The 22907-nt window shown below is 36.3% G+C and overlaps 1 protein-coding gene across 7 annotated transcripts in view; it reads left to right on the top strand.

Moving 5' to 3' along the window:
- The window catches only part of PARD3 (par-3 family cell polarity regulator), an 823338-nt gene that overhangs the window by 463961 nt on the left and 336470 nt on the right, over positions 1-22907 (top strand). For all 7 annotated transcript variants that reach the window (XM_081109711.1, XM_081109709.1, XM_081109710.1 and 4 more), the window contains exons 8-12: positions 2212-2337; positions 4365-4747; positions 9512-9651; positions 13242-13370; positions 15694-15732. In XM_081109711.1, the coding sequence (XP_080965837.1) occupies positions 2212-2337; positions 4365-4747; positions 9512-9651; positions 13242-13370; positions 15694-15732 (817 nt within the window). The remainder of the gene's footprint in view (positions 1-2211; positions 2338-4364; positions 4748-9511; positions 9652-13241; positions 13371-15693; positions 15733-22907) is intronic.

Here is a 22907-nt window from a genome sequence, read left to right as displayed (position 1 = left end):
TTTGATGGTAAAGTAGCTAAATGTCTTTTACCTGTTCCACTATTATCAGTAACTGAGATTTAATATGATTTCTCAAATTATTTTGTCCCATTCAACAGAATCATAGAGATATCTTAACTTGACTCCTCTTCTAGAATACTGTTCCATTGGACATAGAAACAACTTAAACAATAGAGAAGCATAGGGAGGTAGACTGTGGGTATGATGATATTTTAACAATAACTTCATCATTGGTGTGGCATATTATGAAATCTCTTTCATACCCAGCAAATACAGACTAAGACTGTTAAGTTGCTCATGCAGCTATACCAGTATACTTTATTCTTACCTTGAGCTCAGGGAATTTTTATATTGACTTATTTCCAATATATGGTAATAAGCAACTAAAAATTGCTTACATCACTCACTAAATTTTTAGACTCTTACACTAGTAGATGCTAATCCTCAAATGGTAAAATTGAAATAGGCAATTTAAATGTTATCTCCTCTTGTTATTCTTGCTAGTTGGTAGACTTGGCCTAGTGAAACACATTGCTTCTTTACTATATTTAATAATAAAAATTAGAATGAAGTTAAATGATGACTGTAAATGTTCATGAAAGAAACAAGATTAAATGGCAAAATAATTGAAAAAGGGCCTTTGCTGCAATTTAATTTATTTCAGTTCAATTATATATTTGGTATAAATGATACCTTCATGAAAGAAAGGATCTGAGTTTCCGTTTCATTTCACTTGTATTTTATTTTGCAAAAAGCTAATTAGAAATATGAAGCTGTTTGCCTCAGCTACACTCAGTCACCCACTCATTCCAGTCACTTATCATTTACTACTAGCTAAGTGCTTGAGCTTATATTATTGAATCCCATCTTCTCCATCTTCTAGGAGCTTATAGAAAGAAAATGTGTCTGTCAGTACCAATAACAGAGGAGTAAGATGAATGGCCACAGTACAGATAACAGCACTTACTGTAAAAAAAGAAACTATTTGGGAATAGGTCTACTGGAAAGATATGTAGGGTACTACAAATTGTATGCTATTGGAAAAAAACATATATATATATTATTTATATATATATATATATATATATATATGCTATTGGGAATGATGGTGTCTTCAACTTATATATATATATATATATATATATATATATATATATATATATGTCATTGGGAATGATGGTGTCTTCAACTTTAATTTATGCAGGATTCTAAATTGTATTATCAATATGGGCATTTTTTCTCTAAATGTTATGATTATGAAAGAAAACACAAACTTTGGACAGGCCAAAAATAAGTTAATAAAAATGTTAACATGATTGTGATATAGAATTTATGCTAACCATCAAGTAAGTCACAGCATTAGAACTAAGTAAAAATTAGGTCACCTTATTCTGTGATCCTATAAAGTTCTGCTGTTTGCTCTGGGGAGTGAATACTGTCCTTCCTTGTCAGTCAAATAGTTACTGTTCTAGGCCATGTACACCAGTAATTTTTACTATTTCCCCTTCAGATTGGTCTCTAAAAGTTTATTCAGGCTTTTCTTTCAACCTGATGTTTGAGTATATATTGAAGAGATGAGTGTGTGGCATTATTTGAACCTGTTACTGGTTTTCTTCAAATGGGAATAATGGCAACAAGTTACTTTAGGGAGATTTAACAAGTTTTAAAATTCAGAATATTAGGTCAGATCAAATTCAGATGCCAGGATGGAATGTCTTCTATTTTTAATTCTTTCCTGTTTTGCTTCTCAAATGTACCAAGTGCTCAGGTAGTGTTTCCTCCCTACCTTTACTTTCATGGTATGATGGAGGTTGCCATTAGCAGTATACCAGGTGGCGGAAAACAGAAAACTGACAAACCTATGCACAAATGCATGCTCATCCATGATCCACACTGCCTTATCCACTGAGCCATCAGGCTAGCTCTGTTTGAAGCATTTTTAAGCATAGAGAGAAGTATTGGTATATAGTTCTTGTTCCAGAAACACAATACTAACAAAACAGAAATGTTTTGTTATATTTTTTGAAATTATTCCTTTTTACACATCATTTATACTATTTTACTTTTTCTGCGGTGTTGTTTTATAATAGCAATTTAATATGCCCCTTTATTAGGAAGTCTCTATAAATATAATACCAGCATTAAAGCAGTGGGACATTGTACATGGTCAAAATATTACGTATGTAATGATTTGCATTCTTAATGTTCCAGAACCCTGGGGTTATTAGTAAAACGATTGGAGAAAGGTGGTAAAGCTGAACAAGAAAACCTTTTTCATGAGAATGATTGCATTGTCAGGATTAATGATGGCGACCTTCGAAACAGAAGATTTGAACAGTAAGTGTGTGCTGGAGACACTGCTGTGCTTCCATGTTTTAGGCATGATGGAGTGCAGTCATCAAAATGCTTTCCACACCACATCTGGGATCTCTGTCTTTATACTAGAGAGTAGTATTTTCTGCTTTATGTTGCTTTTAAACATTTAATTAAATTGGAGCTAATTACTACCATCAGACTGTATTTTAAAAAATATATTTTATTGATTTTTTACAGAGAGGAAGGGAGAGAGATAGAGAGTTAGAAACATCGATGAGAGAGAAACATCGATCAGCTGCCTCCTGCACACCTCCTACTGGGGATGTGCCCGCAACCCAGGTACATGCCCTTGACCGGAATCGAACCTGGGACCTTTCAGTCCACAAGCCGACGCTCTATCCACTGAGCCAAACCGGTTTCAGCATCAGACTGTATTTTAAAATGTCCTCTGGCCCTGGCAGTTTGGCTCAGTGGATAGAGCATTGGCCTGCAGACTGAATGGGTCCCAGGTTTGATTCAGGTCAAGGGCACATGCCTGGGTTGTGGACTTGTTCCCCAGTGGGGGGCATGTAGGAGGCAGCCAATTGGTGATTCTCTCTTATCCTTGATGTTTCTATCTCTCTCTTCCTCTCCCTTCATCTCTGAAATCAATAAAAATATATTTAAAAAATGTAAAATGCCCTCTGACTGGTAGAGTGCTTCTTAAAATATTATGGCCCCAATTTAGGCTTTACAGTTTTGCTACTCTCACCTTTTGGAAAATTTACCAGGATACCAGTTTGTTTTATACTGTAACTCACATGTCCAACTTTGTCTCATATAATGTTTCTCAGGACAAATAATCAGAGCTCCTTTGAACCACAGTGAATGGTTTGTCCAGATTTTCTTTATCCTGATTCATGTGTCCTTTTTTCAAATACAAAAATAAAGTTGTTCAGTTTTTATAAAATAAGGCAAGAGTGAGCAGAAATAAGAACTGGGCAATCAGTATGAGGCAGTGCAATTCCCGGACTGGTCATGGAGTAGCACTGGGCCAGTGACTCCTAACATTCTGAGTCATTGAGACTGTATTGTTCTTAGGATTTTTGTACACACAGACTTGAATTAATTTTGCTGATACATAATGTGCTTTCTATTGTTTTCTAAGTATATTTCTAAGTACATTTCTTTAAAACCTCGAATGGTTCCCTGTAAGGAAATAATTTATAAATTTTTTTCTGTTTTTTTTTTTAATATATTTTTATTGATTTTAGAGAGAAAGGGGAGAGAGGGGGGAGGAGGGAAGGAAGGAAGGAAGGAAGGAAGGAAGGAAGGAAGGAAGGAAGGAAGGAAGGAAAGAAGGAAGAAAGGAAAGGAAAGGAAAGGAAAGGAAAGGAAAGGAAAGGAAAGGAGGAAGGGGAGGGGGAGGGGGAGGGGAGGGAAGGGAAGGGAAGGGAAGGAAGGGGAAGGGGAAGGGGAAGGGGAAAGGGAAAGGGAAAGGGAAGGGGAAGGGGAAGGGAAGGAGAGGAAGAAAGAAAGATTAGTGATGAGAATCATTGATTGGCTGCCTCCTTCATGCCCCACACTGGGAATTGAACCTGCAACCTGAGCATGTGCCCTGACTGGGAATCAAACAATGACTTCCTGGTTCATAGGTCCACCCACAACCACTGAGCAATACCAGCTGGGCTATAATTTTTTTAAAGTGGTATTGGAGGTTGTAGAGAGGAGGTTGTATTTAATTTCTATTAATATTGAAATTATAATACCGCCATTGTACTTTAAACTATTATTTAATGATTTATAGTTTAGAGCACAGTATTTTATCTGTAGTTATGATAATATTCTCCTTTTTATTTAGAGAATGAGAAATTTAAGTTTGGAGAAACAGTTATGCTTCTATCAGAGCTTGCAAACATGATTGATAAATGGGATATCAGAATTTCGGTTTTCAGTCTCAACAAAGTGTATCATTTCTTGTTGCTTAATTTGTATACTTAATTAAGCTCATAATATCTTCTAGTCTGCAAGTCTTAATTTGCTAATTTTCCATTCATTCTCAAACCCAGAGCACAGCATATGTTTCGACAGGCCATGCGTACACCCATCATTTGGTTCCATGTGGTTCCTGCAGCAAATAAAGAACAGTATGAACAACTCTCCCAAAGTGAGAAGAACAATGACTATTCAGGCCGCTTCAGCCCTGATAGCCAGTATATTGATAATAGGAGTGTGAACAGTGCAGGGCTTCAGGCACCACAGAGAGTACCCAGACTGACCCACCAGGCCGAACAGATGGACTCGCACCCACGACTACCTCAGAGTACACAGCCCTCTGGAAAGCCACCGGCAGCTCCAGCCCCAGCACCACAAGGTGTATTTGGAACAAGTGTAAGCAGTGGTTATAACACCAAAAAAATTGGCAAGAGGCTGAATATCCAGCTTAAGAAAGGTACAAACCTTGTTTTTGTTTGATGGAATTTATTCTAAAACTAAACCGACTAACCCAAAACACCCTATGTTTTATTCCATTATGTGAAAGAAGTAATGTAATGACTTTTTTAAAAAAGTATTTACAATGTATTTTTATTCTTTTCAGATGAATTTGGTTATATAAAAATTGAAATGATCAGAGAATAAGGTTTTAAAAAATAAGTTTCATATGAAGGTAGCAGTTACTACTGCAGTAAAATTTTTAACAATGAAGGAAAATAATTTCAGGATGTTACATTCAAACCCAAAACAGTAGTGAGGATTTGACTGTTTTGATCATTCCACTTGATGAGGATTTTAGAAAGGTCCTCCCATTTCAATGCTACCATTTGGGTTATTGGAAGTGATTGATTCCTCTGACACTGTTTAATGGCTTGCAGTAGAATGAAGAGAAACTAGTCCAATTTTCCAGGATATTATACTGCTTCTGTTTCTTAAGGAGACAGGAGGATTATAATGGGCCTTGCTAATTCTTTATTACATATACCTTATATCAACTTATTTCTTTAAGTATCCCCGTCCTATAGACTATGGATCCTTGTGTACAGGATACATGACTTAAAGCATATGCTAGAATTTCTGATTACCAATTACTGTCCTCTCCAGGCATTGAAATATACTTTTGCTATCACTGATCAATTTTAGCTGATCATTTTGATATGTTTTTAAATTGTCTTTCAAAATGGTGTTATTGTAAAAACTAGAGGCCCGGTGCATGAAAATCGTTCACGGGTAGGGTCCCTAGGCCTGGCTGGCAATCAGGGCCAATTGGGGCCTTCCGGCTACCGGCCAGGGCCTCCCTTCCCTGGCTGCTAGCTGCTGGTTGTCGGCTGGGGACTTCCTTCATTATGCACTGCCCCCTGGTGGTCAGCATAGTGAGCGATTGAACTCCTGGTCGAACTCTCGAGGGGACACTTTGCATATTAGCCTTTTATTTATATAGATATTTTTCTTTTTATGAGCCCAACCAATTCCAGTAGTTAGATGGAAATGAACCCAACAGAAAGTTGAGCGATTACCTCACATCACCTGCCTGCTGCTGGCATTAGTTTCCTACTAGAACATTCCATATCTTGACATTTAGACAATTTTTCTTTCTATGTGGGGTAAGGTTTACAAGCTTGTAAGCTCTGAGATTCCTTGTTACTTTCTAAGTCATGTTCTTTCATTGAGGTTCATGTGAACCACAGATTTCTTATTTCTCGTTATTGACTTTTAAGCTCCAACTACTTAGTTGACATGATTAGGAACTGACAACTTTACTCCACTTTTGAAACCCATTACAAACACAGAATCATATCAGCATAAACCCCTTTAAGCTCTGTTAATTCCTAAATGAGAAATGGCAGATCCTCTTTCTTCCTGTTGCTCTACTAAAATGACAGGCCCTAATTTTTAAGCAGTCCTAACCAGTTTGGCTCAGTGGATAGAGCGTCGGCCTGTAGACTGAAGGGTCCCAGGTTTGATTCAGGTCAAGGGCATGTACCTTGGTTGCGGGCACATCCCCAGTAGGGGGTGTGCAAGAGGCAGCTGATCGATGTTTCTCTCTCGTTGATGTTTCTAACTCTTTATCCCTCTCCCTTCCTTCTGTAAAAAAAATCAATAAAATATATTTAAAAAAAAAAGAAAGAAACACAAATAGAGTTGTAAAAAAGATAAAATTCTGCTTGGGATCTCTCAACAAAGGATAAACATTTTACCTGGTCATTGTCATATAGCTATTAGTTCACAAATATCTTTACCTTTTTACACTGATACAGGCATATTTACTTAGTTAATTACAGTTTTGGATACAATTCTTATATTTTAGCAATTCATGATATATGAACTTTGTAAATAAAATCATTTTTTGAATAAACTTTTATTTTAATAGCATTTTAAAAGCTATGATTACATTTTATACAAGCTAATTTACAAAGAATGTGCTCAATCAACATAAGAAAAATAGAAACAATGATTCTCTTTTAAATATTTTGCTGATCTTGAGTAATCTAAATATTATAGAGCTTTATAGATCTACCATGATTTTAATTTGCTGTGAGAATCCATGATAAAATGTTCAAACTGCCTGTGGGTTCCTGCCAATACTTACAAATATTTTACATAAAAATAGTTTACTGTGAATAACAGTGAAGAATGCTGATTGTCTTTGATTAATACTAAATACATCTATTTAAATAATAATTTCATGATAGTTGAACAAGTTTTCATTGTAGTTAATAGATGTTTTTTACCAACTATGTTACATTTAACATTTTAATTAATTTATTTATTTTTTAATCCTCCCTGGAAGATATTTTCCATTGATTTTTAGAGAGAGTGCAAGAGACAGGGAAAGACAGAGAGAAATATCTATGTGGGAGAAACACATTGATTTGTTGCCTCCTGCACGCGCCCTGACCAGGGCCCTTGCTGGGGAGGAGCTCCCAACCCAAGTAAGTGCCCTTTACCAGAATTGAACCCGGGAACCTTCGGTCCATAGTGGGACACTCTGTCCACTGGGACAAATCAGCTAGGGCACTTTTAACATCTTAAAAAAGTACATAAAAGACTTAGGGTATGTCAGTGTTAAACTTTAAGTTCACTTCTAAGTGACCTGACATGCTTTGACAGAAGCTCTTCATAAACTGAGATCAGTTTTAAGTACTTAAAAAAAAGAAGCCTTCATTATAATTCTTTGTCATAATTTTGGAACTATGCCATATAATATCATAAAATAGAGTAGCCCCTATGTACTTGCTTCCATAATTATGATTTCTTAATATTTATTGCCATTTTGGCATTCTCAAATACCCCGCCCTTTTGTAGAAATTAGCTTTTTAATAAAGTCAGAAGGGAAGATCAGTAATCTGTTTCAGTCAGCGCAAAATATTTTGTTGGCTTTGCTAAATGAAAGTTGATATCTATTTATCTTTCTTTTAAAGGCCATTGGTTGAACCTTTAGCTTACAGATTTAGAGGTTATTGCTAATATTTTAGTAGTATTAAGGTTCAGTCAGCCTTTGTAATTCATATAAATTAATATTGCAAAGGAGAATAATTTAGAATTTTTTCTTAATAAATGTTATTGTAAGTCATTAGAGTTTCATGACAGCACGGAGACATATGGAAAAGTCCCAGCAGAATAATTAGGAAAATTTCATATAGACAATGTGCCCTTCAAGTCTTCAGCACAGAAGACTTAACCGGTTTGGCTCAGTGGATAGAGCGTCGGCCTGCGGACTAAAAGGTCCCAGGTTCAATTCCGGTCAAGGGCATGTACCTAGGTTGCGGGCACATCCCCAGTAGGAGATGTGCAGGAGGCAGCTGATCGATGTTTCTCTCTCATCGATGTTTCTAACTCTCTATCTCTCTCCCTTCCTCTCTGTAAAAAATCAATAAAATATTTAAAAAAAAAAAAAGAAATGAATAGGCCAGCCATATTAAAGTGACTTTAGATTTGCAGTAAATGAATGCTTTGTTTGAACTTGAAAATATTTACAGTAGTTTTTGATGCAGGTATAATTATTTGATATTTTCTTCATTTCTACTTTATGTTTCTTTAACTCACTTTTTCATTCATATTTATTTGCCCATATTTGTTTGTTTACTTATAGAATATATTTTGTTCCTCATAGTTTTATACTGAGTGCTGAATCAAATGAATGAATGTTATAAATTTTTCGCCTTTACACATCTCTTATTCATTCTGAAATGAGCAAGTATGTGTTCGAATATCATTTTAACTGAAATGCAACCTAATATCTTAAGTAACTTTTTAAAAACTTCTAGTAGAAATTAATCATTATTAAAATATTACAAAAGTTCTTGAATTCATTAAGAAATTTTTTATCTTCACATTTTTTTCTAGGCTTATTCTGGCTTATTGCATGTTGGTTCTGGTGACATATAACCACCTTCTACACTGTATTGAGCTTTTAAGAGTGCCTGTCAAGAAAGCTGCCAAGTGACTTTGAATTTCAATCATACAAACCAGAATAGTAATTTTTAAATGCCTCATTAAGTTTAGCACCTTTAAATATGATGTTGATTTTCAGACCTGCCATCTATGATCTGTGATCATTCTTTACTGGGTATTTTTGCCTTATCGGTTGTTTTTTTCAAATGTACATGGTCAGATTTAGGTGAGTTAGAAGAGAACTAGGCAATTATAATGGGTTTCATTCTGTTGGCAAATTGCTGTGACTAATTATAGTTTGGGGAGATTCTGTTATCTGTATCTCAAAAAAGTTGTCTTTATTTATTTTTTTTTTATCTCCCTGAACATTTCTCTTCCTCTCCACTTCCTACTTGTCAAATCTAGATACCATTATTCCACAATAATACTTGCTATTGGAGGTACTGTGTATTTTAACAGAAATTTTGTTTTGTATTATAAAGAAATTAAGTTTATTTTCATAATCAAAGGTTTAGACCAATTTAATAACTTTCAGCAACCATATTTCTATATATGTATATTATCTTTAGTCAGTCTTTAGATAGATTCCAATTTTTTCTCAAAATAATGAATTTTTATATATAAAGCATTTAAACCTTTCAGATTTTAGTCTATTTTGAAAAATCTGTTGCAACTTTTAAAATACTAGAAGACATGTAGGCACTGTGAAAGTTATAAAACGTTAAGTTGGTATAGAGAATAATAACAATTATTTTAAATGTATAATATACTTGTAAACTTTGACACATCTCATATTTTTTCCTTTCATTTTCTGCTATATATTTAGGTACAGAAGGCTTGGGATTCAGCATCACTTCCAGAGATGTAACAATAGGTGGCTCAGCTCCCATTTATGTGAAAAACATCCTCCCCAGGGGGGCTGCCATCCAAGATGGGAGACTGAAGGCAGGAGACCGCCTGGTAGAGGTGAGAGGCTTCCAAGTCAGAAGTTCCATAACTCTTAGAAGTTATTTTTTTAAAATATTTTTATAAAATATAAAACTTATATTTTAGCAGAAGTATGCATCACGAAACAATGCATTTATGCTTTACTTCTACATTGTCCCATGTTATTTGATAAGAAATACCTTTTTTGTTTAGTGTACTCAAGTTTTAGTAACCCAGACATTTGTTTTATGAGGTACCACAACATTTTGATATTATATAAGTACAATGCCTGTGAGGTTATATTCTAGATAGCTTTACATTTATGTCTGGCAATATAGAAATGCTGTCTACTTTGTAATCAGAACAGAGACAGTTGAAGTAAATGAAATGGTATATTTTAATGAGAGGAACTGGAAGTTATTAAATGGCAGCATGGAAAATAAATTGAGACATAAAAATCAAATGTCAGAAGACAAAAACAGTTTTCAAATTTTCCTTTCTATGCCTTATGAGTTTCGGTTCACATTGGTCTTTGGAAATATCTTTGACTTCCATAAATATACAGAATTTCTGTTTATGTGAATGTTTGTGCATATGGAAATAAAGGGGATAAATAGTGAGTAAAAGTATACTTTATTAGCCATTTTTTCTTAGTATTTTCTTCAGAAAACATACTCTGTATTCTTAGCAGCAGATATTAAATAGTATTCAAATTCTAATGTTAACATTTTTACCTGGCATATTACCCCTTTTCCTGTATTTTCATACATTTTTAAATTTTATTTTATTTTTCTATGATCTTATATCCCCTGTATGCCCTCTACCACCTCTACCCATCCATCCCCCTTCACCCCTGCAATCACCACACTGTTGTCCATGTCCATGAGTTCTCTCTTATTTTTTTTTTTCAGTCCCTCTCCCCGCTCCTCCCTCTTACTAGAGCTGTCTGCTTGCTCTCTGTGATTCTGTTTCTATTTTTCTTGGCAATTTAGTTTGCTCATTAAATGCCACATATGAGTGAAATCACATGGTACTTGTCTTTCACTGACTGGCTTATTTCACTTAGCATAGTGCTCTCTAGGTTCATCAATGTTTTCACAAAGGATAACATTTTCTTCCTTTTTACAGCAGAGTAGTATTCCATTGTGTAAATGTACCACAGATATTTTTTATACACTCATCTACTGATGGGTTTTGGGGGCTACTTCCAATTCTTGGCTCTTAAATAATGCTGCAGTGTACATAGGGATGCATATATTCTTTCAAATCAGTGTTTTGGGTTTCTTTGGGTAAAGTGTCAGAAGAGGAATCACTCGGTCATTTGAACTCTCCATATTTAACTGTCCTAAACATTTCTTGATTTTTTTTCATGCCTACATTTTGTACCTAGATTACTTAAATCTTAAGCTCTTATTCTTTTTTTCTCATTCACATGACACTATATTTTAAACAGACATTGATAGAAGAGGCTAAATAAAAGGAAAGGTTTGAGTACAAATTATATTTAAGGTGTTGTTTATAAAAGGGACCACTTGTCCTTGGTATATAAATTGTGTAGAATTGATCACTGAACAACGCAGTCGAAAATCTGAGTATAACTTCTTTTTTAATTTAAATTTCTTATTGTTTGAAGTATTACATATGTCTTCTTTTTCCCCATTGTCCCACCCCCCAGCACATGCCCTCACCCTTCTACTGTCTGTGTCCATTTTATAACCAATGAGTATAACTTTTGATTCCCCATAAACTCACCTACTGGTATTCTACTGTTGTTCAGAGCCTTACCAATAGCATAAACAGTTGATTAACACATATTTAACATTATATGCATTATATACTGTATTCTTACAATAAAGTAAGCTAGACAAAATAAAATGTTATTGGGAAAATCATAAGGAATTGAAAATACAGTTATAGTACTGTACTTATTTATTGAAAAAAATATCTGTCTGTAAGTGGCTCTGTGTAGTTTAAACCCATGTTGTTCAAGGGTCAACTAGAATATTATTTTTAGTCTGTATTTGTAGATTGTTTTATTTAGTAAGAATCTCAGCTGGGACTTGAATCTTTGCCTCTAAGTCCAAAAAAAAAAAAAATTATCTGTCCTTCTTTCCCAGACCTCTTCCTCTCCCTGAATTTGTCCCTGTGTAACCTTCTTTCTTTCTAAAGGTCCTTATTTGATTTTTGAGTCTCTCTTTCATCACATAATTGCTCTACTGTTTCCACATTACAAAGACTATTTTTTTATTTTTTTTTATTTTTAGCAATGGGAAGGCCTGCAACCTGTATTTTTTCTGAGTTAGGTTTTATTTTTTATAGCTATTAGCATTCTCTTAAAATTGAAACTACATTTCACATGTTTTAAATCTAATTGTTTAGTATCTATACAATATCAGTAATTCTGTGGGTTTTTATGAGTATCTGGATATCTGGAAGCATATAGAAAAATTATCAAAGATGTTTTTATTACTTAGAAATTTTTTGCTTCCTTTTAACCTATTATTACTTATCTATTTCTTGCAATCCCTTAGTAGTATATTGAACTATATACAGGTAAGATGGTTTTTAATAGAGGGGAAAGGTTCCAAAACATAGTCTAATAACAGGAAGATTTCGGTATTACAATTTAAATAATATACTTAATTGGCTTGGACAAAATACTATTTTTGTGTAAGAAAATGAGATATAGTACTTTTATTTTTTTTAAAATAAATTTTATTGATTTTTTACAGAAAGGAGGGAGAGGGATAGAGCATTAGAAACATCGATTGGCTGCCTCCTGCTCACCCCCTACTGGGGATGTGCCCGCAGCCAAGGTACATGCCCTTTACCGGAATCGAACCTGGGACCCTTCAGTCTGTAGGCCGACGCTCTATCCACTGAGCCAAACTGGTTAGGGCAGAGATATAGTACTTTTAAAAAGCAAAATTCCACTCTCATTTCTGTTAAATACATAGTGCTTTCTGATAATGTTATTATACTTCCTACAAAATAAAAATGATGTAATTCTCAGGACTTGGCTGTTTTAAATCTTTTTGTTTTGGTAGAATTTTCTTAAAACATTGAAGAATATTGAGGTGAAATGTTGCTATTCCTCCAAAATTATCTCCAGGATTATTTTGTGGAGATTCTTCTTTAATGTTAGCCTTTTAGGGATGAAAAAGTTTATCTTCATAGTTGTTAGTAGAATTACATTGAAAGTTAAAATATTTTTGCTCAAAATATTTTTGAGTGTGTTTTTACTGCCCCCTATAAAAGATACAACTTTTATTTTGGTATAAGAAAACCTATGCTACACAGGCCACCAAGATATCTCAGTTCACAGCCAGGAAGTTTTGTGTTAACTTGACATGTTATATAATTTGTTTATTACTTGTTAATGCTCTGGTGGCTGTAGCTTTTGATTTTTTGATAAGCACTGAAAGATTTACTACTTCATGTCTCACTTCTAGAAACCTGATCTGCATTTCTTTATTAGCACAACAGCCTGGTGGTTATCAGATTATGCAGAATTTTACCATGAAATGAGTTATGTTTTATAGCAGATATGATCAGTTCTACAATGTGTGTCTTTTCTTCTGTTATCTGTTTGCACAGGATTGCAGCTGAAAACTTTTTGTTTGTTTTAGGTAAATGGAGTAGATTTAGCAGGCAAATCCCAAGAGGAAGTTGTTTCCCTGTTGAGAAGCACCAAGATGGAAGGGACAGTGAGCCTTCTGGTCTTTCGCCAAGAAGATGCCTTCCACCCAAGGGAACTGGTGTGTAAATTTAGAGCACGTGAAAGATTTCTGATGCACATGAGCCAGGGTTGGTCTGGGCTACCTACCTGACGACCAATGTTTATTGGGATATTTTCCTAGTAGTTTTTATATTTTATATGTCTTTCAGCCTTACAGGCATTCTTTTCTCAAATTTCTTCAGGTCTGGAAATAGATATCTACAATGTTGAGTGTAGGGTTATTTAAAAATCAGATTGCAGGGATATTTTCTAGGACAGCAAATGCTTATTACTGAATAATTTCTGATGGCCTGATTGAATACAGAGATGTTGATTATTTCATTACTGTCACTTCAAAGGCTCTTGTTGAAAGTTTGCTGTGTTCTCTACTACCTATGACAAACCTTCAGATTTCAGATTTCCATGGAAGCAAATAAAGATGCTTGCTTCTTGTAAGAAAAGGAATACCTTTAAAATATTGTTATTGAAAATAAAAAGACTTGAGTGTCAGTAAGCCCCATGACCATTAGTTACTAACATAAACATTATGGCAAATAACATAAATCAAATGAAAAAACTTTTTTTGCAAACTGTTTCAGTTTTTATGCATATATCAACACATCTAAATATTAAATAAGAGTGTTTATGTAGTATTGGTGAAAAGGAAATATGTATATTAAGTTAACATAGTTCTAAGTGTTTTTCTGCAATAAGGGCAAAGTTTACTTATATATAAAAACAACATAATTGGAGGAATCACCTTTACTTTTGATGTGGTGAAAATTGTTTTACTTCATGTACAAATGGTATTTTAAATATTCTAGCTGGGTCATTTTACAACATTTGACATCTCTTTCAGATAGCTTTATAGCTTTGTCTAAAAAATAATTCATATTACCACAAAATACTGGCTCTTCCACAAAATACCGGCTCTTCCATAGAATACCGACTTCTGCGCATGGGTCACGAAGTTTCAGTTGCACTGTACATGCATGCCTGCACGTGGTATTTTGTGGAAGAGCCACACTCAAGGTGCCAAAGAGCTGCATGTGGCTCGCGAGCCGTGGTTTGCCGACCATGGTCTTAAGCTAATACTTCAAGTATGGATGTGCCATGGTGAATAAAATGTCCCTTTTATTATAAGTCAGATAAATTTTAGTTATAAAAATGTCCCATCTCATGGTTACTAACAGATCCAAATTTTTTTATGATTTTGTGGAAATTTCAGTTTTAATAAAACTGAAAAGTGAGCACTTTTGTTTTAAGTAGGTTTTGGAAAAATTTCTATTTTAAAATGTTTAATGCATTACTCTTTCCCCCACACTGTTATCTAATTTTGTGCTTAAAATGCCACCTGATCCTAAATCTGGAGATGTCTTTATTAAGTTGTAAATTTGCATTTAAAGCAAAACTAAGATTTAGATATGATTTGATGAAGCTTTAATTCTTACTCAGTATGTGAGTTTGGGTAATAGCATTATTAGATTGCCAAAGCTTGCACACACTCTTAAGCAGCCTTTCTAGAGTTAGTGCCAACATACAGTCAGCTTAAGGTTATTGAGGTTCTTCTTGTCCAATTTTGATATTACATGCTTCTGTTTTCCCCTTCTGCTACCTACGTTTTTTTTCTTGGTTATTTAATTTATTGCCTTTGAGCGTTTCATTAAGGAGTGAGCCAGTAAGCCGTCAGTCTGTTACTAATGTTGCATCTGCTTGTCAAGATTTAGAAGAATAAAATTCTGAAAACTTAAAGGGTGCATTTAAAATGATCTTTTAATCCAATGCCCAAACTCTTCCTTGGTTTGGGGTGTCTGTGTATAAATTCTGTGTCTACAATGAAATACTTTTCTCAATATGTAGATTTTAAATTAACCTTGTAACTGTGTAATTAAAGCTACTCTATAATATATGAAATAAATCACATTTAAAACATATGTTATATTTTAAAGTATAATACTTTTGGTTCACACTGTTATTATCTGATCTAGCTATCAAGTTATCATATAACATAACTCATCTTTAGTTAAAAAAATTAAAAATAAATTAGAAATAGTGCTATGAATAGAAGAGCTGTTTGGTGAGATTTGATTTTCTTTCTCTACTAAATTGATGATGTACTGTGAATGAGCAATTAAAAACATACATCTAGAAAAACATAAAACACACACCCACACAAGATAACATAAGCATCCCAGTGAAAGTTTGGAAGACAGAGTAATACATCGTCCAAAATATAATCACACTCTATTTATTTTGTGGATTTTAAAAACCAGTATAATTTCCTTTCAAGTAAACCTTGTGTCCCTTTGTGTTAAAGATGGCTTTGGTCAGTCTGTATTTATGTTTTTCTTCAATTCTTCTAGAATGCAGAGCCAAGCCAGATGCAGATTCCAAAAGAAACGGTAAGAGCTTTGTCTTTTTAACTGCATAAGAGAGACCAAAAGTTGGTGAGTCTGGTAGTTTGACATATATGTGAAGAACTTCATGAGTTGTGAAATGCTATAAGTGGCTACAAAGTGAAAAAAACAAAAACAAAACAAAACTTGAGTCAGACACAGAAAAAATAGGGAGGACTAAAAGCACAATAAAAATGTATCATAATCAGGAAAAATAAAATGTCAGTCATTAGGCTAAATACAGAGGTATTTTAGTATAAATGATATTAGCCTATTATAAAGGGGTAACTTAATAAAAGTAAGTATTCCCAACATGGATTAAAATGCAAATCTAGTTGTGTTCTGTTAGAAAACAAATCCTAATAGATACAGACTTGAAATCCTATCTAATAATAGAGAAACATGGTAATTAACTGTAACTTTGCTACCCTTCCCATTGGCTAATCAGCAAGATATGCAAATTAAATGCCAACTAAGATGGCGGCCGGCAGCCAGGCAACTGAAGTGAACAGGAGGCTTGCTTGCTCCAGTGATAGAGGAAGCCAAGGTTCCCCGCCTGCCGCTGCCGGCCTCTGAGTTTGCACTCTAAGCAACTATGTTGCAATTATAGAAGCTAAACAATCCCCGGAAACCTGCTTTCAGCCTTCAGAACTGGAGCGAGTAGGACCGCAGCAGTGTTACAATTATAGAACCCAAACAAACCCTGATACCTGCTTTCAGCAGCCAAGGTCTCAGAGCTGGAGATGAGTCTCAGAGCTAAAGCCGGCTCTCAGCTCCAGTGACAGGCATAGAAGGTAAATAAATCCTAGAATAAAAAAAAAGAAAAAAAGGAGAGGTTTGGAGCTTCAGTCACCCGCCAGCCTGAAAACGGCCCTCAGCCCCTCACCCAGACTGGCCAGGCACCCCAGAAGGGACCCCCATTCTGAAGGGGCTGCAAACAGCTATCATCCCCTCACCCAGAAAGGCCAGGTACCCAAGCGGGACCCCCACCCTGATCCGGGACACCCTTCAGGGCAAACAAGCCGGCTCCCACCCATGCACCAGGCCTCTATCCTATATAGTAAAAGGGTAATATGCAAACTGACCCTAACAGCAGAAGGACTGGGATGACTGGTCACTATGACACACACTGACCACTAGGGGCCAGACGCTCAATGCAGAAACTGCCCCCTGGTGGTCAGGGTGCTCTCACATGGGAGGAGCTCTGCTCAGCCACAAGCCAGGCTGATGGCTGCCAGTACAGCGGTGGTGGTGGGAGCCTCGCCTGCCTCCTCAGCAGCGCTAAGGATGTCCGACTGAAGTTTAGGCCTGCTCGCGTCCCCGCTGGCAAGTGGACATCCCCCGAGGGCTGCCGGGCTGCCAGTGGGATGTCTGATTGCCAGTTTAGGCCTAATCCCCTGGGGAGCAGGCCTAAGCCAGCAGGTGGTCATTTCCTGAGGGGTCCCAGACAGCAAGAGGGTACAGGCTGGGCTTAGGGACCCCACCCCCCCAAGTGCACAAATTTTTGTGCACCGGGCCTCTAGTAAAGAAATAAGTTGAATTCTACCAGACAGTACTAACACAGTAAAAGTAAGACATGCCATATGAGTTCTGAAAATTTTTTAGCATGGATGCCCTGCATGGGGGAAAAAAGAAAAGGTGTTTATATTGATATATAATGTCATTTGGTAACATTCTAACAGTTAGGGCCTTTTATACATCAAACAACATAGCACAAAACATATCATTCCCAAACTCTTGTAAGGAGAAAGAAAATTTAACAAAACCATATCCACATGGTGATGCTAATACATATTTTCAAAAGTTATCATATTAGGTAGACCCAAAATGGTAGGGATATGAAGAATTTGAATAACATAATTAGGTTTGATTTTCTTTACAGATTCATAAATAAGCAAATTTGAACCTAATAAGCAAACAAACAAAATATATAAAACCTATGTAATATTTTAAAGTACAGTGCTCGTGGTTCACACTATTATTATCTGTTCTAGCTGTCAAGTTATAATATAACTTATAACTTAGATTTAGTTGGAAAAATTAAGAATAAATTAGAAACAGTGCTCAAAGATTTCATAATTACAAAGATGGATGACAAATCAGACCTCAGAGGAAAATCAGTAAACAACCATAATAATATTATACATTCATAAGTATGGGTTGTAGAAAATTCATAGTCTTAATTTTTTAATTCTAAAATCAATTGATCAGTGGCAGCTAATCAGAATCACGGTGGTGTGTGTGTGTATGTGTATGTATGTGTATTTGGTGGGGTTGGTTGAAAGGTGAGGGAAATTGAACAGATTGATTCTAAAGAATAAAGTGGGCACAAGAGTGATGTTTATACTATTTTAAAATGATGACAAAAAGTACTCTAAAACTAAAATACTTATTAGTGACTAGAGTCCCAGTGCACGAAATTAGTGCATGGGGGCGAGGGGGAAGAATTGTCCCTCAGCCCAGCTTGCACCCTCTCCAATCTTGGACCCCTTGGGAGATGTCTGACTACCCGTTTAGGGATCAGGTCTGAACCGGCAGTCGGACATCCCTCTCGCAATCCAGGACCACTGGCTCCTAACCACTCACCTGCCTGCCTGCCTAATGCCCCCAACAGCCCTCCCCTGCCAGCCTGGTTGCCCCCAACTGCCTTCCGCTACAGTCCTGGACACTCCCAACTGCCCTCCCCTGCAGGCCTGGTCGTCCACAACTGCCCTCTTCTGCAGGCCTGGTCCCCCCACTGCCCTCCCCTACAGGCCAGTTCACCCCCAACTGCCCTCCCCTGCCAGCCAGATCTTGCCCCCAACTGCTTCTGCCTTGGCCCCCACCACCATGCCTTTGTCTGGAAGGAAGTAGGACATCCGGAATGTGGCCGGTTGACGTGGTCTAATTAGCATATTATCCTTTTATTAGATTATGTAGGATAGGATTGCTTAAAGGGGGGGGGGCATTTTTCAGCAGGAGGAGTTGCCTTTATCAGACAAAAATACATAACCCCTATATCAGAACTGATAGCCAGCCATATGCACTATCCTGCCAAACTGGTTATTAAAAAATTGAACCGCCAAGACCGGTTTGGCTCAGTGGATAGAGCGTCGGCCTGCGGACTGAGGGGTCCCGGGTTCGATTCCGGTCAAGGGCATGTACCTGGGTTGCGGGCACATCCCCAGTGGGAGATGTGCAGGAGGCAGCTGGTCGATGTTTCTCTCTCATCGATGTTTCTGGCTCTCTGTCCCTCTCCCTTCCTCTCTGTAAAAAATCAATAAAATATATTTAAAAAAAAAAATTGAACTGCTTTCTTACACCTTACACCAAACAGCTGTTGCCCTTCAACCCCTCCTCAGCCCCCACCTTAGGTTCTGCCTTCACAGTTCACCCAGATTAGGTTCTGATTGGTCAGCTTCTATGCCAGTCAGTGTCAAAAGCTCTGCCTCCTAGACAGCTATTGGCTCCTCACACTTCACCCAGATTTGGTTCTGATTGGTCGGTTTCTATACCCGTCAGTATCAAAAGCTCCACCTCCTAGACAGCCATTGGCTCTTCTGGGAAATCCAGAACGGCCCCACTGACAACTGTCTCTCTTTCTGGGCCTATCTCTGGGCCTGATCCGCAGTCTCCGCAGCAGCTGCGGATCAGGCCCTTGCCTCTCTTGCAGCGCCCACCTCGCACCCTCCCGCCCACCTGCTGGCCACCAGCCTTGCCATGATAGGAGCCTGTGGGCCACAGGGGAGGGACTGAGAGGTGCTCCATGCACTTCCTTGTGACCATTTGTTTGTTCATTTTGGTCGTTATGGCCACTGGCTTTTTATTATATAGATGTTAGAAATAGACCTGCTGTGTAGATGTATGTTAAGAGTGGCATTTCAAAATAGTGGTAAGGGATGGTTTCTTTAATGTTTAAAACAATTAATTCGCCATTCAATTTAAAAAGTTAGATTTCTTTTTTTCTCACCATACAGTAAAATAAATCCCAGTTGATTCTGAAATTAAACCTAAAAAAGTACCAAAACATTTTAAGATAAAATATGTGAAAATCTTTTTGTTAACTTTGGAGGAAGAATGCTGTGCAAGCATGAAGAAGCCAATGTCCTTAAATAATAAATGCATGGTAGATTATTTGTGTATGAGTGTGTGCATTTGAATACTTCTCTATAGCAATAACCAAACCATGAATCAGTTTCAAAATAAATGCTACATGGGGACAGTATTTCCTAGTGTGATCCCTGGGTAGAGAACACTCTTTGTTGTTAGAATCTTGATATCATAGAAATTTCTGGAAAACAGAATGACTTCAGACATAAAGTACATCTGTTAATGCTTAAGAGAGTTTGAGATAGGACATGATGCTGTAAGCAATAAAGATAGGTAGGTCAGTGCTAGTGAGGGCATTGCTGATTAGCCCAGAACTTTTCAATCACTAAGGGGTAGCAGCAGCATGGACTTTTAATGTGGTATTTATTCCTTTGAGAATCTCAGGGTCCATTCTAATCCATTCCTCACCCATAAGCCCTATGTATTCATGAGAGCATGCCAGAGATAATGACAATCAGTCACCTAAACAGAATTAGTACTATACATATGTTTGTTGTCTGGGATTCCCAATTACAAATAGAATTTTTTTTTTTCTGAGGAGAGTTTTCCAAGTAAATTAAAAAAGCATAGAGTCTTTTTTCAAATGTTTCTTTTCAAAATGCGTCCTCATATTTTTGCCTTTGTTTCTCTCTTGCTCTAGATGGAGTACCATTTTGGGTTGTGAAAGGCTTTCTATTAAAATTTTAATTTAGCAAACTGGCTTCCAGGGCCTCTCCCACTCTTTATACCATGTGATGACTAACCATTAAATTAATTTGTCTTGAAATTCTCTGCTATTATTTAAACTGTCATGTTATTGTAAGTACCTTGAGAACAGTTATGTTTTAAAGTTCAATTAGTTTGTTGACTGATTTTTCACCATGATCCATAACTGATTTAGTCTGAGAAATTAATAAAAGCACTAAGGTTGATGATTAGGGTAATTGCATAATAGTAGCTAATAGACATTTTGCGTTTTCGTGATATAAATTTCCAATTACATTGTTGAAATACTGTATTAATTAATGAGAGTGGGGAATCAGAAACTCTGGTTTTAGGTTACTGAATTCAGAATGGGACAGAATGCTGAATTACTCAGCGAAGTCTCAAGGTCACTTGTTCCACGTCATGAACAAACTCTTTGCCTTTGCAAAGTTCATTCACTTGATATAGGACACTCTTATGTGAATGTCCAACTTGGATAAGATATTCATGGATATATTAGAGCTCTCCAGATAAACAAAACCAATAGGATATGTATATATAAAGAAATATATTTAATCTAATGAATTGGCTTGTGTAATTGTGGATGCCAGCAAGGCTCAAGACCTAGGAGAGCCCTGTTCCAGTTCTATTCCAAAGGCTGGCAGGCTTTAACCCAGGAGAACCAGTGGTACATATGAAGAACAAAGTCAGTCTGTTCGTCAATTCCCCTTTGCTCTGAGAGACCTTTTTGTTCTTCTGCCCAGGCCTTTAACTGATTGGATGAGGTCCACCTACATTGTGGAGGACAATCTGTTTTATTCAAAGTTTACCAATTTAAATATTTAATCTCATTCATAAATACCCTCCAAATTGATACCTAAAATTAACATTAGAATGAGGTAGTGAAGTTACCTGTTGGCTCAGGCCTTCACTTCCCAAAATGTCACTTTCTTCCTGGTCTAATGCAAACCTGCCTAGTAAGTAAGCCCTCCAAGAACTCAATAAGATCCAGGTAAGAATATAATTGTATGTTAAACAAATTCAGGGCTATTGGATTAAAGTAGAGCTTTAGAAAATATTACAACTTAGAGATGATACCAGACCATAGAAATAAGATATGTTTATTTCATGGTTAAATATCATGTCAAAATGAATTCTAGAAAGAGTTAGTGGGTTCTTCTTACAGAAACTGTAGGGATTTATTGGGGAATTTTGGGGAACCTTCCTGAAAATCAGAAGGCTCCTTGATAAGCTAACTTCAGAAGGTATGAATAGACTTGATTTAGAAATTTAATGAGCAAGGCAATAAGCATTGTCATTAATAGGTTCAGTTGACTAATGGTTGTGGTAGAACAAGTAAATACTACCAAATTGATCCCCCCACCCCCCGTAAATTGAGAAAACAATTGAAGAAATTAAGAAAGAAATTCCATTTGGAGTAGCATAAAAAAGAGTAAAATACATAGTTAGGAATAAATTTACCCAAGGAGGTAAAAGATCTAGATGCTGAAAATTATAAGACAATATTGAAAGAAGTTGAAGACACAAACAAATGGAAAGATAGTCCATATTCATGGAATTGAAAAATTAGTATTGTTAAAATGTTTGTTTTACCCATATGATAATACAGAATCATTGCAATCTCTTATCATTTCAATGGCATTTTTCACAGAAATAGGGAAAAAAAAAATTCTAAAATGTACATGGAACTACAAAAAATCCCAAATAGCCAAAGCAAAGAACAGCAAAGTTGGAGGCACACATTACCTGATTTCAGACTATATTATAAAGCTATAGTAATAAAAACAGTATAGTATTAACATAAAAACAGACACAGAGATCAAGGAAACAGAATAGAGAGCTGAGAAACACGTGCATATATGGTCAATTAATTGACAAAAGAACAGTGGGGAAAAACAGTCTCTTCACTAAATGATGTTGGGAAAATTTGATTGCTGCATGCAAAAGAATGAATCTGGCCACCGATTTCACATTATATACAAAATTCAACTCAAAGTGGCTTAAAGATTTGAATGTAAGACTTGAATCCATAAAACTCCTAGAAGAAAACTTTTGGGGTAAACTTCTTTTTTTTTTTTTTTTTTTTTTTTTTACAGAGAGAAAGGGAGAGAGATAGAGAGTTAGAAACATCGATGAGAGAGAAACATCGATCAGCTGCCTCCTGCACATCTCCTACTGGGGATGTGCCCGCAACCCAGGTACATGCCCTTGATCGGAATCGAACCTGGGACCTTTCAGTCCGCAGGCCGACGCTCTATCCACTGAGCCAAACCGGTTTCGGCTTGGGGTAAACTTCTTGACATCAGTCTTAGCAATGTATTTTTTGTTGGTTTTTTGGATTAGATACCAAAAACAAAGGCAACAAAAGAAAAAATAAACAAGTGGGA

The sequence above is a fragment of the Myotis nattereri genome (assembly GCF_964212035.1).
Source record: "Myotis nattereri genome assembly, chromosome: 1".
NCBI classification, from domain to species: domain Eukaryota; kingdom Metazoa; phylum Chordata; class Mammalia; order Chiroptera; family Vespertilionidae; genus Myotis; species Myotis nattereri.
Note: the sequence above shows the minus strand (reverse complement) of the source record. Positions and strands in the feature narration are given on the sequence as shown.